Genomic DNA, 17,066 nt, shown 5'->3' on the forward strand with positions numbered 1-17,066 from the left:
CGGATGTGGGGGGGAGAGGATTTACACACCCCTTACACAGCTCTTACACACCCCTTACACAGCCCTTACACAGCTGTTACACATCCCTTACACACCCCTTACACAGCAATTACACAGCCGTTACACACCCGATACACACCGGGAGGTGACACCGGGGACACGGCCTGGGCTGGTGCTTTTGGGGTCAATCCAAGGATTTTTGGGGTCAATCCGAGGCTTTTTGGGATCCTGTATTTCTGTACAGCGGGGAGGGGGTGTGGGGGGTGTCCCCACCATTGTCCCGGTCCCGGATCTGTCTGGGGGATCCGTTTGGGATCCGGGATCCATCCAGGGGGTCCAGAGGGGTTCAGGATCTGTCCAGGAGATCAGTCCAGAGGGGCCTGGGATCCGTTTGGGGGATCCAGGGGGATCTGGGATCCATCCAAGCAGTCCAGAGGGGCCTGGGATCCGTTTGGGATCCGGGATCCATCCAGGGGGTCCAGGGCAAACGGGTCCCATCCTTGGGGGTCCCGCAGCAGCCAGGAGTGCGCCGGCTCTGGGATCTCAGTGTCCCCTGCTTGTCACAGGTGTCCCCAAAGTGCCACAGGGACCTGGGATGTGCCACAGGTGTGCCATTGTCCCCCGGTGTCCCTGGGCTGGGCCTGGCAGCTCCCCACGATGTCCCCGAGGGTCCCTGGGGTGGCCCCGGGCTGTCCCCGATGTCCCCAGTGTCCCTTGTGGGTCACGGTGCTGTTGGTGCCACCTCGGGCAGTCCCCAGTGTCCCCGGTGTCCCCTGGGGTCACTGTGCTGGGGGTGTCACCTCAGGCTCGCTGTCACTGCTGTCCCCAATGTCCCCCGGGGTCAGGGCGAAGGGCGGTGGCAGCTCCTCATCCGACGAGCCCAGCGAGTCCTCGTCCCCCAGGCGTGTCCCCAAGGCCACCGCGCCGAAGGACAGCGGCCCCCGCAGCAGCCGGATCTGGGGACAGCGGGGACAGGAGAGAGGGGACACGTTGTCACCAGCTGTCCCCAGACCACGTGGCACTGAGGGGACATCGCCGGTGGCACCCAGGGATGTCACCAGTGGCACCAGGGCCAGACTGGGGGTTCCCAGCACCTGTGGGTGCCACCCAGGTGTCCCCAACCCCTGTCACCTCCCCCAGGCCCCCCTGAATGCCACTCGCATGTTTCCCCATGTCCCCACTCTCCTCCCAGTGTCCCCAACCCCTCCAGTGTCCCCCCAGTGTCCCCTCAATGTCCCCAGTGTCCCCCCAATGTCCCCAGTGCCCCCACCTCGGCCTTGAGCTCGCTGATGTGGCCCCGCAGGTGCCGGATGTACTGCGCGGCGTCCGAGTGCTCCAGCTGGCCCTGCAGCCGTCCCTCCTCCCGCTGGGGGACACCGAGGGGACACCGAGGGGACACTGTGGCCACCTGTCCCCTCCTGTGTCCCACATGTCCCATGTCCCCTCCATGTCCCACCCGTCCCACAGCCCCTCCGTGTCCCCTCCACATCCCCCCGTGTCCCCTCCCTGTCCCCCCGTCCCCGTACCTGGATCTCCAGCTCGGCCACGCGCTGGCGCATCTCGGCCAGGGCGGCCATGCTGTCGGCCTCGCGCAGCCGCACGGCCATCACCTCCTCCTTGCTCTGGGGACAGTGCTGTCACCGCAGGGACACCGGGGGACACCCGGGGCCACCATGGGACACCCTGGGCCACCCTGGGGACACCCTGGGGACACCCCGGGTCCCCGTCCCACCTTGCACTGCGCCTCGGCGTGTTTGCGGTGGCTCTCGCTCAGCTGGGCCTGCAGCCCCTGGCTCTGGGCGGCCGCGGCGCGGAGCTGCTCCCTCAGCCCGGCACAGGCCTGCTCGGCCCGGCCCAGCACCGAGCGCTGGATCCGGCCCTGGAGCGGGAGAGAGCGGGAAACAGCCGGGAGAGAGCGGGATAAACCCTGGTCCTTGCTCTCCCAGCCCATCCCAGCCCATCCCAGCCCATCCCAGTTGCTCACCTGTGTCTCCAGGTGCAGCACGCGCTGTCTCAGCGCCCTCAGCTCCGCCTGGGCCTGGCTCTCGCGCAGCTGCACCCCCAGCACGGCCTCGTGCAGCGCCCGCGGCTCCTTCCAGCGGCCCCCACACACCTGGGGACACACCTGCTCAGGTGGGGACACACCTGGGGACAGCTGGGGACACACCTGCTCAGGTGGGGACACACCTGGGACACCCAGGGGCAGCTGGGACACCCTGCCACTTGTCCCCAGTGTCCCCATGTCTCACCTGCCAGGTGTCCCCAGTGTCCCCGTGTCTCACCTGCCAGGTGTCCCCCAGGTCACTCAGGGCCAGCTCCTGCAGCTCCTCCTGCAGCCGAACCACGCTGGACTCGTCTGGCAGCAGCGGCTGGCGCTGGGGACAGGGACAGGGGGACATCAGTGGGGACATCAGTGGGGACAGATGGAGGCACCTTCAGAGAGCCACCCAGGACAGTTCCTGTCCCCAGTGCCACCCGTAGGACCTCCCTGTCCCCAGTGCCACCACTCCCCGTCCCCACGGAACCCTGCCACCCCTGGTGTCCCCACGGTGTCCCCACAGTGTCACCTTCTCCATGTCCAGGACCTTGTCCTGCATCTCCTTGAGGGCGCCCAGGGTTTCGCTCTCGCGCAGCCGCGACCGCTCCAGCTCCGTCTCCAGGTGTGCCACGAACTCCTCGGTCAGGCGGGGGTTACCCTGTCCCCAAACGTCCCCAAACGTCCCCAGGTGTCACCCCATCACCTCCACCCACCACCAAATCCTCGTTCAGGCAAGTGTCACCAAATGCCACCAACGCATCCTCAACGCTGTCACCTGCCTTGTCACCTCCCCACCTCCCTCAGCTGGGGGCTCCGTTGTGTGACACTCAGGTAACAGGTGACAAAGGAGGTGACAAACAGGCAGCACGCAGGTGACACAATGACACAGGTGACAGACAGGTGACAGACAGGTGACAATGACACACCTGCAGCTCTCTGATGGTGCTCTGTGCCCGTCTCAGGCTCTCGGTGGCCGAGCTGCAGCGTTGCCGCACCAGTGCCAGCTCCCGCCGGATGACGTCGTTCTCCTCAGCCTCCTGTGCTCGTGTCACCTGGCCCTGGGGACAGTGGGGACATCGGGGACGCTGTCACCTCCTGCCACCAGGGCAGAGCCAGCACGGCTGTGGTGGCGCTGGGGGGACAGTGAGTGACACTGGGGACAGTGAGTGACACTGGGGTGACGCTGGAACTGCAGAATGGGCTCGGGGACAAGGGAGTGACACCAGGGACAGGGAGGTGCCACCAGCCCCATGGGGACCTCCAGGGCCATTTGTCCCCTCCCTTCCCTCCCCCACCCCAAACTCCATCCAAACTCCTGCAATCACCGCTTTTCACCCCAAACCATCCCTCCCTGCTGGGCTGCGCGGGAGCCTCCGGAAAAGCAGGAAAAAAAGGCGGAAAAAGCGAAAATCCGCCCCAAAAAGAGGCTGGGGGAAGGGAGGGGGGGAGGAGGAGGAGGAGGAGGAGGAGGAGGAGAAGGAAATGGGTGGAAAAAGGGGAAAATTGGGAATGAGGCAGTACCTGGATGAGGCGATCGGCCAGGGCCGCGCTCTCCTGGGAGGGGAGGGGACAGCGACAGAGCCAGGTCAGGGACAGCGACAGCGGCGACAGCGACAGAGGCACCCGCGCCCCGCCCCCTTCCCGCGGAATTCCCACACAATTCCCGCAGAATTCCCACACAATTCCCACAGAATTCCCCAGGATTTGGGGTTTTGTGCCCCGAGTGTGGAGGTTTAATGCAAAAAGGGGATTTTGGCCCTAAACAGGGGATTTTGTCCAAAAGAGGGGAGAGTTTGTGGCTAAATGGAGCAATTTTACCTCGAAATGAGAGATTTTATCCCAAAATGTGAGATTTTGTCGAAAATAGGAGGGATTTTACCCCAAAATGGGGTTTTTGTCCCAAAACGGGGGGATTTTACCCCAGAACTGGAGTGCCCTAGGAGGTTTGGGATCCTCAGAAGGGGTTTGGGGGGTTCTTGGGGGATTTGGGGTTTTTTTGGGGTCTCCCCTGGTGCTTCTGGGGTTCCATGTGGTTTTTTTGGGATTCCCTGGGATGGGTTTGGCTTTTTTGGGGTCCCCATGGGTGTTTTTGGCTTTTTTGGGGTTCCCTGGGGTCTTTCTGAGTCTCCCCAGCTGCTTTCGGTTGTTTTGGGGTTCCATGCAGTGTTTTAAGGGTTTTCTTTTTTGTTTTTCGGGGTTCCAGGCCGTGTTTCGGGGTGTTCTGGGGTGTTTTTGGGCTCCCCCCGGGTGTTTTGGGGGTCCTCACCTTCTCCAGGGTCTCGATGCGCTGCTTCAGCAGCCGGTTCTCGGAGCGGAGCCGCTGTGGGGACAGGGAGGGGACAGAAGAGAGATTAGCCCAGGGGATGTCCCCAACTGCCACTGACCCCAGGGACAGCCTGGGGACAGCCAGGGTGTGTTTGGTGACCCTGGGAAGACCCAAAGTGGCTTCAGGGTGGGTTTGGTGGCCCCAAGGTTGGGTCAGGTGGCCCTGGGGTGGCTCCAAGGGCTGTGGGATGGCTCAGTGTGACCCTGTAATGACCCCACGTGTCCCCAGGTGTCCCCAGGTGTCCCCGGCCGTGTCTCACCTTGATCTCGATCTGCTCCTCCATCTCCTTGCTCTTGAGGGCGGCGTATTCCTTCTCCAGCCTGCAGGGACGGGACAGGGCTGGGGACAGGGACAGGGCTGGGGACAGGGACAGGGCTGGGGACAGGGCTGGGGACAGGGGACGGGGACAGGGACGTGTCCCCCTGACCTCTTCATCTTCCTGGGGTTGTACTTGACCTGGCAGGCGCGCAGGATGAGCTTGTCCGGGCACGAGTCGAACTGGTGCGGGATCACCTTCTGGAAGTACTGCAGGGCCGGGATCACGTCAGGGAAAGCTCACCCCGAGTCAGGGAAAATTCACCCAAATCGGAGAAAAAATGGCACAAAATGGGAAAAGCCCACCCGGAATGAGGGAAAACTGACCCCAAACGGGGGAAAACCGGCACAAAATGGGGAAAACATCATCCCACTCTGGCCAAACCCATCCCTAAACCCATCCCACTGACCAACCTCCCCCAAAGCCCCATCCCACTGAGCAAATCCACCCCAAAATCCATCCTCAAATCTTCCCAGTGACCAAATCCATCCCAACCCCACCCCAAAATCCATCCCCAAATCCTTCCCAGTGACCAAATCCACCCCGAATCCATCCCAGCCCCGCTCGGGGCGGTACCTGGGACATCCCCTCCATGTCCAGCTGGACCAGCTCGGCCTGGTTGAACTGGAGCAGCGCCATCCCCACACGGAACACGATCTCCAGCCCCTGCCGGCGGCCCCACCCCGTCACTGGGGTCACCCCGGGGCCACCATGGTCACCCCGGGGCCAGCACGGTCACCCCGGGGCCACCACTGCCACCCTCAGGACAAGCTCAGGTCCTCCCGGGGCCACCACTGCCACCCCACAGCCATCACAGCCACCCTGGGGCCACCTTGGGTCATCCAAGGATCACCTGACCCATTCCCAGGGCTGCTTTGGAGGGATTTGGTCCCACCGCAAATTTTGAGGGATTTGGTCAAGCCCAAAGCCATTTCTGAGGGACCCTGATCTCCCCCAAGCCCCAGATTTCGGGGTGAGAGGGACCGATTTTGGGCTACCTCGTACATGAAGATGTCGAAGACGCGCGTGGCCACGGGCAGGGGGAAGGTGGTGAGGAAGAGCGTGAGGAACCAGGACGAGGCGTACATGGAGGTCAGGAAGCTCTGCGAGCGGAAGTGCACGTTCAGCTCCGGCAGCTGCTCCTGCCACGGGAAACGGGAATGCGGGGGATTCAGGGACAGAAATGGGAATTCGGGGTCAGAGAAAAACGGGAATTCGGGGTTGGATTCAAGGACAGAAAAGGGAATTTGGGATCTGTCCCTGTCCCCGTCCCCGCTGTCCCCACCTGCAGCAGGAACTCGAATTGGTAAATGCAGAGCCCCAGCTCGGCCATGCTGGGCTTGAAGAGCTCGCGCAGCCGGTACTCCTGCATCAGCCGCACGAAGACGCTGAACGCCTCCTCCTCCGGCATCTGGGGACACCAAAACCCCGGGAATTCCCACCAAAACCCCGGGAATTCCCACGGAACTGATGGAACTCCCACCAAAACCCCTGGAATTCACACCAAACCTCCCCTGTTCCCATCGTACCCCCAGAATTCCCAGAAAACCCCCTGGGATTCCCACAAAAACCTCTGGGATTCCCACCTGCATCAGCAGCAGTCCCACAATGAAGGCGCTGCCCTGGCAATATCCGACCTCCCGATCCACCAGGGAATAGGCCTGGAAAAATGGCAAAAATAAAAAAAAAATCCAAAAAAATCCATGGATTGGGGTCATGGCTCCCCTGCTCCGGACATTCCTCGAGAGGGAAGCCCTGACCACGGAAATTGGGATTTTTTTTGGGATACCAGGATTGGGATATGGCTGAAAAGTCAGATTTAGATCCCAAAAGACATCGAGTTTTGGGTTAGAAATTCCAAATTAATGGGAAAAATGAAGTTGGGAATGATGGAATTTGGGGAGGAAAAGGTAAAAATTGTTGGCTCCAGGGGTTTGGGATGGAACCAAATCCCTCAAAATTTGGGCTGGGACCAAATCCCACAAAAATGAATTTGTGATGGAACCAGAAATGAGTTTGGGGTGGCCCCAACCTCTCCATGGAGGCCCCTAGATCTGCGTCACCTTCACAACGTCCCTGTCCCACCCCAGACCCCTGTCCCGAGTGTCCCCATGTCCCCAAACCCCCGTCACCTTCATGACGTTGAAGAGCACCTCCTGGCCCAGGCTGTCCTGGCCCTTGAAGAATTCGTGCTCGGGGTAGGTGCGGGCGATGTCGCGGCGGATCAGGCGCTCGCAGGGCGACGACATCCGCAGCAGCTCCGAGTACTGCGCCTTGAGCGGCAGCTCGGCCGCGCTGCACAGCAGCTGCCACACGATGGCCCGGAAATGGTGCGGGATCCCCTTCCGGATCAGCTCCTGGGGACAGGGACACCCCAAATGTGACCCCAGAGCTCCAAACGTGACCCCAAACCTGCTGCTCCAGGGCACAGCAGGCACCACGTGTTAGATCCGAAATGCTGTGGGATCCCCTTCCGGATCAGCTCCTGGGGACACGGGGGTCACTCTGACCCCAAATGTGGTCAAAGCTGTGTCCTCCTATTGGACAAACCCATCCCGAAATGTGTCCAGTTGACCAAATCCACCCCAAAATGTGACCTGGGAGGACAAATCCCATCTCAAAAAACGACAAATTGAAAAAATCCATCCCAAAACAGAACAAAGTGGACAATTTCACCCCGAAGCACGACAAACTGGGGTCACCTTGAGCAGCTTCTCCTTCTTCTTCCTCCACTCATCCCACTCATTGACGATGCGGCCCCAGAGGATCCAGGTGTCCTCCTCCAGGTGGCTGAGGTTGGACGAGGCCGAGGAGCTGGACACCAGCGAGGAGCCGCTGTTGCGCCGCGAGCCGTTCACCGAGCGCATCGACTTGGAGTCGGCCTCCAGCAGCCTGGGGACACCCAAAACTGACCCAAAATGTGCCCACAGGGAGTGGGAGAGACCCAAAATGTCCCCAGAATGAGGTGGGATGGACCCCAAACTGCCCCAGTCTCCTCACTGGTTCTGCTCCCCCAGATTGGCCAAAACTCCGAGCTGGAGAATCTCTAAATATCTCCAAAAATTGAAATGTTGCCCCCGAAAAGAAGATATTCCTCCTAAAAACTGATATATTCTCCCAAAAAAATGGAGATATTCTCCTCAAAAACCACTCAAAAAAGGAAAATATTCCTCCCAAAATCATTCAAAAAACGCAGATATTCATCACAAAGAGGGAGCTATTCCCCTAAACCCATATGAAATGAATTTGAGGTCGAATTCCTGCCCAAATGAAGGGTGTAAAACACCAAAAATGAGCTTTTTCCTCACCGGTTCTGCTCCTCCAGCTTGGCCAGCAGCTCCAGCTCGTCCGGGCTCAGGTTCTCCGAGTCGGACGTTGGGGACCCCCCGGGGGCCGAGGGCCCCTCGTGGGACGAGGAGTCCGGGCTGGCGGCCGGAGAGGCCATGGCCGGCCTGGGCTCACCTGGATGGGCCAAAACCCCAAGTTTCAGCCCCCAAATCCAAGGTTGCAGCCCAAAATCCTGTTTTTCAGCCCCAAACCCCACATTTCAGCCCCCAAATCCCACATTTCAACCCCATTCCTCCATCATTTCCACCCTTCTCCCTTTTTCTGCCTTTTCCACCTTTTTTCCCCCTTTCCCCCCACCCTTTTTTCCCCCTTTTTTTCTGCTGTTTCCACCCCATTCCCCTTCTGGTTTTGCTGCCATTTACTGAAACCAATTTGTGCTTTTTTTATCCCAATATTTGCCCCACCTTGAAAATCTTCCCCTATTTTTCCTCCCTCCCAAAAGTTCCACATAACAGGGATTCTCCCCCAAATCCAGCAGCAATTTTTGCACTTTCTGCAGAGCCCAAAACACCAAATTTAGCACCAAAACGGAGCCTCCCCATCCAGCCACCTGCATTCCCAAATTCGGGATTTTTTTGGAAAATTCCTCTAAACGCCAGCAGGGAGAGGAATTTTGTGTTTTTCTGGCGTGGAATTGGATGAAAAAAGCCCCAATTTCGGATTTTTCACCAAAATTGTGGCTTCCCCCTCCCATCCAGTCTGGAAAAAGGGGAAAAATCCCAGAGGAAGGCGGAAATTTGGGGGAAAACCGTGGGAAATGATGAAGGGTTGATTGACAGCTCCCGGTAAAGCCCAAATCCCTGGATTTCAGCCCAAAGAGGAGGGGGGAAAACCCCAAACCCCTCCTCAAAATTGGGGGAGTCAAGGAGGGGAAAATTCTCCCAAAATAAAGATTTGGGGATGGATTTGGGAGGGGTTTTGTTTTTTAGTTCTTTTGTTTTTAACCAAAACCTCAGGGTTTTAAGGGAAAAGGGAGCCCAGAGTGCCCCAAAATGGAGGAAAAAAGCCCAATTCCCCCTCAGAATTGCAGGGTTTCATTCATTCACTCCTGCCAATTACCCCCCCCACAAAAAAAGGGGAACACAAAAGGATGGGAGGACGCCTAATTCCTCCAATTTGGAAGGCGACAGACCCAAAATCCCCCTCTTAAAACCCTCCCTCAGAGCCTGGGCTGGAGGTTTGACCCCAAAACCCCCAAAAAGGGGGGGGTCACCCCCCAAAATACCCACAAAAAGGGGTCAGCCCAAAAAATCCCCACAAAGAGGGGTGACCCCAAACCCCCACACAAAGGCGGGGGGGACCCCAAACCCTCTCAAAAATGGGGGTGACCCCAAATTCTCCTCAGGAGGGGTCAGCGAAGGGCCCCCACAAAGGGGAGGTGACTCCAGATGCCCCTGAGGGCTGCCATCCCCTCACGCAAAAAAGGCGGGAACCCCCCCGCGCCACTGGGGAGGGTCACCCCCATTTTCCCCCTCAGGGGGCCGATGCCCCGCCCCCCATCCCCCTCACCCCTGAGGGGGGGACACCTCCATTGTTCAATGACAGCCCCTCCACGGCCCCCCCGGCCCCTCGCACCTGCGGTCCGTGGCCATGGCGACCCCCGGCCGCCACCTCGGGGGGGCTCCGCGCCGCTCCCCCCTCACCGGGAGCCCCGCGCCCGCCGCCATCGCGGAGCCGCCGCCGCCCCGGCCGGCGCTGACTGACAGCGGGGCCGCCCCCCGCTCAATCAGCGCTCTTGTTCCGCGTCTGGGCTCGCCCACCCGCCGCGTCTTCGCCAATCACTATAGGGATCTGCAGCGACGAGCCCCGCCTGCAGCCCCCTTTAGCAATGGAATCGCGCAATCGAGTAGATGGGCAGGGCGCTTTTCCAATGAGTGCCAAGGAGATGCTAGGCGCCCACACCCCAGGGAGAAGCGGTGGGGAGCGGTGTGGAAGCGGCGAATGGCAGGCTCAGGTGCGAAGCGGTGGGAAGCGGTGTGGGAACCGACGAATGGCAGGTTCAAGTGCGGATGATGGATGGGTAAAATAGCAAATCAACTGCCTCGTCTCGCTTGGAGTGGCACCTGGCTGACAGGAGAGGACAGCAAGCCCCGCCGCTCCACCTGAAGGCTGGTTATGATTGACAGGAGTGTCAGCCGATTGAAGGGCAGAAGCTGCTGAGCCAGCCAATGGAAGCGCGGGTACCAGACGGAGTTCCGCCCCCCCAGCTCTCAGCGCTGCTCTCACCCTCCTGGGGAGAGTCGCGACTCTTACTGACTTATAGCAATGATGGACAGAAGGCTCCTCCTATGGGGCGTCGAGGAGCCCTGTCGGATAGGGAAGCGGTGCCATTGGAGATCCAAGGAATCGGGGAGAACGACGAAGGGTAATGCGGGATGGATTGTTCATTCCCTCAAGGATCTGGATATGGGAATGCCCAGGGATGGGGCGTCAGGGATCCCTGTTCACACAGGATGGGAATATTCCTCCAAATACCAGGAATTCCGCCACCTTTCCCTTTTTTCTGTCCCACATGTGATACATCCCAATTCTTCCCAACTGATTCTCTTTTCCAGACTCGATTCCCTTAATCTTCAGATTCTTCTTTATTTTGCTTTTTTTTCTCCAAAATCAGATTTTTTCTCCCTCAGCCCCCCCTTTTTTTTTTCACCAGAAAAGGCTCAGAACCCTCATTAGTGCATCCACAGGCTCTGGGTTGGTGCTTAAAATCTGTCCCAGTACAGGAAAATTCCTGCCTTTTCCCCCTCACGTTTCCCGCCCTTTTTCCCCCCCTCACGTTTCCCGCCCTTTTTCCCCCTCAGTGCTCCCAGTGTCCCCTGCCTGGCACTCAGTAACCCTCAGTGCCACCCAATTTCTTCCAATGATTCCCCAGGAGCATCTCCCACCTCCTTCCCAGCCCTTTTTTCCACCACAAGTAAGGATTTGGGACAAATTTGTGATTTTGCTTGGAGTCACACATATTATTGAGGGTTGTTTCAGGGGCTTTGGGGTTTTTTGGGGGGTGGGCTGTGGGGTTTTTTTTGGGGGGGGGGATGTTCTGGAGGGTTTGGGGGTTGTTTTTTGGGATTTGGGGTTTCTTCGGGGGCAGGGTGGGGGTTTCTGACGGGCTTGGGTTATTTTGAAGGCTTTGGGGGAGGTTGGGTTTTTTTTGAGTCCTCATTTGAGCTGAAAATCAAATTTTTGCCATGGTTTGGGGAGTCACGAGAATTTTACGGAGTTCTTCATCGCTTTTACAGATTTTTTAGGGAGTTCATGGATTTTTTTAGGGAGTTCATGGATTTTTTGAGGGAATTGGATGGATTTTTAGGGAATTTCCAGGTCTTTCAGAAGCAAAAAATGGGATTGCAGAACCTCCAGATGCCTCTGGAGCTTGTCCAGCTCTGAGCAAAGCACTTCAAAATTCTGTGTGTTTTTCACAGAGCTGGTGCAGATTTTTCAGGAAGGGGGGGCAAAAGTGAGGAATTGCAATCCCAGGATTTCTCACAGATCCAGCGGTTGAATTCGGAGCAGCGCTCCCCGATCCAACGGCCGTTGGATTTCATGGCTCCACAATCCTTGTACTCCTTGTCTGGGTCCTCAGACCACACATCCCAAAATCTGGGGGGAAAAAAGAGGGAGAAGGAGAAAGAGAAAATCAAGGAATAAAAAATGAGTGGGAAAAGCTCAAATTGGAATTTCAGGGGGAAAAGACTACAAAAAGCTCAATTTTTTTTTCTGGTGCCAGGCAGAAAACACTCCCATAATCCCATTTTTCCAATGGTGAGCTCCCAAAATCCCAGTTTCTGGGGGGTCAGCTTTATCTTTCTCATTAATTTTCAGATTTTTGGGGGGATTTCTGTCAGGAATTTTTACCCAAAACTTGGAGTTTCACCGGTGATCCAAGTCCATTGCCCTTTGTGCTGCTCGTCCATCACCCCAATCCAGTAAGAGTTGTTCCTCTGGATGTTGTGTACCAGAAACAACTGGAAAAGCAGAATTCCTTAAAACAGCCCCAAATCTATCATTCTGGTGGGTTATGTGGCATAATTCCCAGGTTTTTGGTAATAAGGTTAGGTTATAAGGTTTTATATATATAACCATATATATATATATATATATATATATATATATATAATATATATAACCTATAAGGTTAGGTCACCTTTATATATACATATATACATTAAACTGCTAAATGAATTGTATAATCATTAATTAACTGTGTGCAGTTTAATTTTTTTTCAGTTCTTTTGTTTTTGCTATTTAGTTTTAGGTAATTATTGATTACACATAAGGTATTACATGAGTAAGTTATTTAAACATTACTAGTGCATTATTTCAGAATTAGTAAACTCAGTTTTATGATTTTAATTATTTTCAGTTAATTTTTTCTTCAAAATCAAATCAAGTATTAATTACAGATTGTTGCCTGCCACCTATACAATTAACCATTAATTACATTAATAACTTCATTTTGATTTAGAACACCTTTAATTCTTAGAACACATTTAAATTCTGTGTTTAAAGTCCAAGTTTAGGAGCTTGACTTTTCTCCCCTCACGTTTTCCCGCCCTTTTCTCCCCTCACGTTTTCCCGCTCTTTTCTCCCCTCACGTTTCCCGCTCTTTTCTCCCCTCACGTTTTCCCGCTCTTTTCTCCCCTCATGTTTTCCTGCCCTTTTCTCCCCTCTTTGTCCCTTTTCCCTAAAACAGGGACATTCCCAACAACACAACTCAACCTGGCCACGGGACCATCTCCGCTTCCAAAAACAATTCCCAATCCTGGTGAGTTGCACCCCAAAAAGGAGCCGGGAATTCCCAGGCTGGGGATTCCCTGGGAGAACACTTGGGGTTTGGGGTTTATTTGTGATTTTCCCCTCACCTGCTCGTCCTCAGTGCTGACCACGACCAGGTGGGCGCTGAAGGCGGCGCAGGAGTTCTGGGCCCTGCCCCAGCTCTGGGGAATCTCCGAGAAGAGGTAACAGGTGTTCTTGTGAAATTGCCACCCGTCCGGGCACTTGTTGGAGTTGTTGATGGTCTGGCAGAGCAGGTCTGGGAAACGGGGGAAAAACACAGCGAAAGGGTGAAAATCCAGGGAAAAACCACAGAGAAACAGTGAAAATACGGGGAGGAAATGTGGGAAATTCTGAGGGGTTTGGGGGCGAATTCCTTAGGACATGGGGGAGTTTTAGGTGTTTTCAGGGGAATTCCAGAGGTTTTGGGGGAATTTGGGGGATTACCGGTGATCCTGCCCAGCTCCATCTGGTGCCACCGGACCTGCCGCAGCTCCTGCCGGGCTGGGAATGGGGAGGAGATCCCAGTTCTCCCAGTACAGACCAGTCCTCCCAGTACAGACCAGTGCTCCCAGTACAGCCCAGTCCCTCCCGCTTCCCTCCCAGTCCATCCCAGTCCATCCCAGTGCTCCCAGTCCATCCCAGTCCCTCCCAGTCCATCCCAGTCCATCCCAGTCCCTCCCAGTCCATCCCAGTCTCTCCCAGTCCATCCCAGTCCATCCCAGTGTCTCCCAGTCCATCCCAGTTCCCTCCCAGTCCATCCCAGTTCCCTCCCAGTTCCCCTCCCAGTGCTCCCAGTTCCTACCCAGCTCCCAGTTCCCCAAGTTCTCCCGCAGCAGCTCCAGCTCCTCCCGCATTTCCTCCTCTGGAATAAAAATCACAGAAAATCCCCGTGGATCCCACCCCGAATTCCCAGAAAATCCCTGTGGATCACCCTGGAATTCCCCAAGATTTGGGAATTCCAGAGCCCATCCAAATTTGCCTCATTTCGGGAATTTTTGGGGCTGAGGGGGCAGTTCCAGAGGGATTTTATTTGGGGTTTGTCCCTGCTGGGAATGGAGTGGAGGAAACCCCAAAATTCCCATTCCAAAGGTAAAATTCCATCCCAAAAATTCACATTCCCACGTGGGTTCCCAACCCCAGCTGATTTTCAGGATCTCAAATCCCCCCCCTTTTCTGGGCCGTTTTCTCTTTTTCTCGGGGGCATTTTCCCTTTCCTGCTGCCTTTTCCCGGATTTTCCCGGTTCTCCACTCACGGTTTCTCATGGATACCCCGTGCAGGATGACCCAGAGCAGGCAGCTCAGGGCCAGCAGCACGGCCACGCTGACCACCGACCAGCGCGGGGCCCAATCGCTGGGATTCCATTCCGGAATTTTCCACTCCGGATCCACCCGAGGCCTCTGGGATGGGGCAGGGCCTTGGGAACGGCTCGGAGGCTCCTCCCGGATATAAACTGCAGGGAAATGGGGAAAAAGGAAATTCTGTTGGAATTTTAGGGGATTTTGGGGTGAAATCCTGATCCAGGGAGTTTCTGGGATAGCGGGAATTGCGGGAATCGCCCCGTTTTTTGGGAAAATGCTGGAGCAGTTTCTGAATTTGCTGCATTTGGGGAATTTTGGGGGTTGAGGGAGGAATTCCGAAGTGGATTTGCTCCGGATTTATCCCGGTTGGGAGTGGGGTGGAGAAAGCCCCAAAGTTCCCATTTCAATGTGGATTTCAACCCAAAATATTCCCATTCCAAAGGTGAATTTAAATCCCAAAATATTCCTGTTCCAATGGTGAATTTAAATCCCAAAATATTCCCGTTCCAAAGGTGAATTTAAATCCCAAAATTCCCGTTCCAAAGCTGAATTTAAATCCCCAAAATTTCCATTTCTCAGGTGGAATTAAACCCCAAAGTTCCGAATCTGAGGCAAAACTAAATCCTGAAATTTATGGGATGAAGTTTTCCGGGAATGCGGGGCCGTTCTGGGGCCAAACCCCGATTTTTTGGGATCCACCTTTCTTCATTGGGGCAGCTCTGGCTGCCGGCATCCGATACAATTCCGACATGGACGCGTCCTTGGAGCTGGAAAAGAGGGAAAACGGGGAAAATTGGTGTTTTAGGTGGACTGGGAATCCTGGGTTCTTTGGCAAGCATCAAAAAAATCACAATTCCTGCGAGATTTTCCCTTTTTCTCATCCTTTTGTAATGGGTTTTATCGGCTTTCGTCCCATTACTCCCAGAGCCGAGTTCTCCCCTTTTCCATTTGGGGATTCCCAGGTTTTTCCATGCTTTTCCCTACAAGAAATTGGTATTTTTTAACATGAACTGGTTCAGTTCCCAAAAATCCCAAAAATTACCCCAATAATCCCAATTGATCCCAAAAATCCCAACAATTTGGGGTGGTTTTTTTTGTTGTTTTTTGATTTTTTTCAGGGGGATTTTTTGTGATTTTGGGTGGGATTTTTGTGTTGTTTTGAGGGTTTTGGGGGATTTGGTTTTTGGTGGTTTTTTTGGGGGGTTTTGGTGCATTTTTGGGGCTCCCAAATTCCGACGCCATCCGAGGCCTCCCCCAACAAAACAAGAAGTGGCCGATTCTCACTTTTCCCCCCCAAATTTCTCTTATCTCTCTCAGCTTCTCTTATCTCCCCCTGCAGCTGCTCCCTCCCCTCCTCTTTCCTCTAAATTTAAATTTTATTTTTCTTGAAATTCCAAATATTTTAAGCAAACCTCTCCACACCAACAACTTTGAACCCTTTCCTCCTCGTTTTCCTCCTCCAAACCCGAAATTAAAGGACCCAAAAGCACCAAAATCCTTCTCCCGTTGAGCAGGAGCTCTCAAAATCCAGAAAATTCCAAAATCCATCGCTTCACCCCCATATTTGTTCCCAAATTTTTGAAGTCTAGGGTTCCGTTTTTGGGGATTTTCCCCCCAGCTTTAATTTATCCACTAATTAAATCTACATTGGGATTACTACTTACTGAGTTAACATTTAATTAAATGAATACTTAATTAAACAATTAAATTATGTTTAATTACATTGGTATCCAATCAACACCATATTTCATGAATTAATACTTAATTAAGTATGCAATATTTAATTATTTGATTTAGTTAATTCTCCACCATTGCTGTTCCAACTGGGAATCCAATCCGCCTCCAACGTTTCAAGATTCGTCCAAAGGGCGATTTCTTTTAAAAAAAGGGTTCCAAAATCCCCAAATAACCCCAAAACCGAGCAGGAAAATACCGAAATCATTTTGTTCCAGGCTGCTCGGGAAGGGGGATCTGAAATAAGCCAGTTTCAAACGGCCGAAAACCCAAAATAACGGCCCAAAATCCCAAAATGACCTCGTCCAACAATCCCAGCTCCGAAATTCCCCCAAAAACCGAATTCCCCAAACGGCCCCGTTCCCCACAAAACCCAGCCCCCAAAATCCCAAATTAGCCCCGTTTCGAAATAGCAGGGAACCCGCAAAACCCCGAATTCGCCCCGTTTCAAACTGCCAGAAAACCGAATTTCAGAATCCCAAAATAACCCCCTGGAAAAATCCCAGTTCCGAAATACCCGGAATCCCAATTCCAGAATCCCCAAATCCCCAAACAGCCCCGTTTCCCGCAAAAACCGAGGTCGGAAATCCCAAAATAACGCGGCTTCGAAACCCCGAAATAACTCCAAATATCAGCAAAACCAATCCCAAAATCCACAAAAACCAAAAAAAAATCCCAAAAAACCCCCGGAATCCGCGCTCCGAATTCCGGGAATAACCGGGTTTTGAAATCCCAAAGTACCCTAAAAACCAAAATCACCCGCTTTCGAAATTCCCAATTCCACGGCCTCGAATCCCGAAATGCTGAATTCCAAAATCCCAGCTGTCCCGAAAGGCCACAATTCCCCCCCAAAAAACAGCCCCGAAAGGGGGGTCTCACCAGAGAAATTGGGGAGTTTTGGGGTTTTTCTCCAGGGGAATCCCAGCGGGGAAAGATCCGGAAAATCCCTCGGGAGCTCCGGGGCTGCCGCGTTCCGGCTGGGGCAGGAGCGAACCCGGCCGGAAATGGAACTTTCGACCAAAATTTTGGGATATCGGGAATTCCTTATCAGCGCTGGCCAGCGGTGGGCGGGGCCTCCACCCCTCCCCTCATGAATATTCATTAACACCCCCCCAAACCCCGATTTCCCCCCGAATTCATTCCCGTGGTTGGGAATTCCGGGGGGGATTTTCCTGGATCCCCTCCGGCTCCAGGGGGATTCTCCTGGAATTTCGGGGTTGGGCCCAGAAAGA

General features: G+C 54.8%; 2 protein-coding genes and 1 long non-coding RNA gene across 11 annotated transcripts; 1 reads left to right on the forward strand and 2 right to left on the reverse strand.

The window, feature by feature from the left end:
* Window positions 1-4: 4 nt before the first annotated feature.
* Window positions 5-9,720, reverse strand: EVI5L (ecotropic viral integration site 5 like). Of its 8 annotated transcripts, none has more exons than XR_015281467.1 (20): window positions 9,604-9,720; window positions 7,989-8,142; window positions 7,383-7,572; window positions 6,813-7,037; window positions 6,267-6,341; window positions 5,966-6,091; window positions 5,679-5,822; window positions 5,257-5,346; window positions 4,792-4,889; window positions 4,624-4,684; window positions 4,305-4,358; window positions 2,965-3,096; window positions 2,568-2,696; window positions 2,283-2,375; window positions 1,985-2,113; window positions 1,733-1,879; window positions 1,527-1,622; window positions 1,271-1,366; window positions 441-956; window positions 5-380 (listed from the first exon to the last, which is right to left on the reverse strand). XR_015281467.1 is itself a non-coding variant. In XM_086871439.1 (20 exons), the coding sequence occupies exons 2-20, from the start codon at window positions 8,123-8,125 to the stop codon at window positions 780-782; spliced, it is 2,232 nt and encodes a 743-aa protein (XP_086727565.1). In that variant the 5' UTR covers window positions 8,126-8,142; window positions 9,604-9,697; the 3' UTR covers window positions 5-779. The 8 variants fall into 8 exon arrangements, 7 of the variants coding, with proteins under 7 accessions (XP_086727565.1, XP_086727564.1, XP_086727562.1 ...); XM_086871439.1 differs by adding an exon at window positions 3,560-3,592 and having other exon boundaries at window positions 5-956; window positions 9,604-9,697; XM_086871438.1 differs by adding an exon at window positions 3,560-3,592 and having other exon boundaries at window positions 5-956; window positions 1,527-1,634; window positions 9,604-9,697.
* Window positions 9,721-9,975: 255 nt separating this feature from the next.
* LOC111922645 (uncharacterized) lies at window positions 9,976-15,823 on the forward strand. Of its 2 annotated transcripts, none has more exons than XR_015281469.1 (5): window positions 9,976-10,393; window positions 11,848-12,036; window positions 12,719-12,790; window positions 12,902-12,983; window positions 14,680-15,823. It is a non-coding gene; the product is annotated as an uncharacterized LOC111922645 (long non-coding RNA). The 2 variants fall into 2 exon arrangements; XR_015281470.1 differs by lacking the exon at window positions 9,976-10,393 and adding an exon at window positions 10,840-10,942.
* Window positions 10,901-16,780, reverse strand: LOC111922644 (hepatic lectin-like). The gene is made up of 8 exons (XM_023918170.2): window positions 16,714-16,780; window positions 14,800-14,867; window positions 14,055-14,252; window positions 13,604-13,663; window positions 13,246-13,302; window positions 12,888-13,057; window positions 11,881-11,990; window positions 10,901-11,625 (listed from the first exon to the last, which is right to left on the reverse strand). The coding sequence occupies exons 2-8, from the start codon at window positions 14,849-14,851 to the stop codon at window positions 11,442-11,444; spliced, it is 831 nt and encodes a 276-aa protein (XP_023773938.1). The 5' UTR covers window positions 14,852-14,867; window positions 16,714-16,780; the 3' UTR covers window positions 10,901-11,441.
* Window positions 16,781-17,066: the final 286 nt, after the last annotated feature.

The sequence above is a fragment of the Cyanistes caeruleus genome, chromosome 35, assembly GCF_971803275.1.
Source record: "Cyanistes caeruleus chromosome 35, bCyaCae1.hap1.1, whole genome shotgun sequence".
NCBI lineage: Eukaryota > Metazoa > Chordata > Aves > Passeriformes > Paridae > Cyanistes > Cyanistes caeruleus.

Excerpts from the sequence above, each read along its gene's own strand:
- LOC111922644 (XM_023918170.2), bottom strand. The coding sequence starts at position 14,851 with ATGTCGGAATTGTATCGGATGCCGGCAGCCAGAGCTGCCCCAATGAAG. Across the intron at positions 13,303-13,603 it reads CTTGGGGAACTGGGAGCTGG|CCCGGCAGGAGCTGCGGCAG; the intron begins GTAGGAACTGGG and ends CCCCATTCCCAG. Across the intron at positions 11,626-11,880 it reads GGTGAAACTCCAAGTTTTGG|ATTTTGGGATGTGTGGTCTG; the intron begins GTAAAAATTCCT and ends TTTTCCCCCCAG.
- EVI5L (XM_086871435.1), bottom strand. The coding sequence starts at position 8,125 with ATGGCCTCTCCGGCCGCCAGCCCGGACTCCTCGTCCCACGAGGGGCCC. Across the intron at positions 2,697-2,964 it reads GCACCATCAGAGAGCTGCAG|GGTAACCCCCGCCTGACCGA; the intron begins GTGTGTCATTGT and ends GTTTGGGGACAG. Across the intron at positions 957-1,270 it reads TCAGCGAGCTCAAGGCCGAG|ATCCGGCTGCTGCGGGGGCC; the intron begins GTGGGGGCACTG and ends CGCTGTCCCCAG.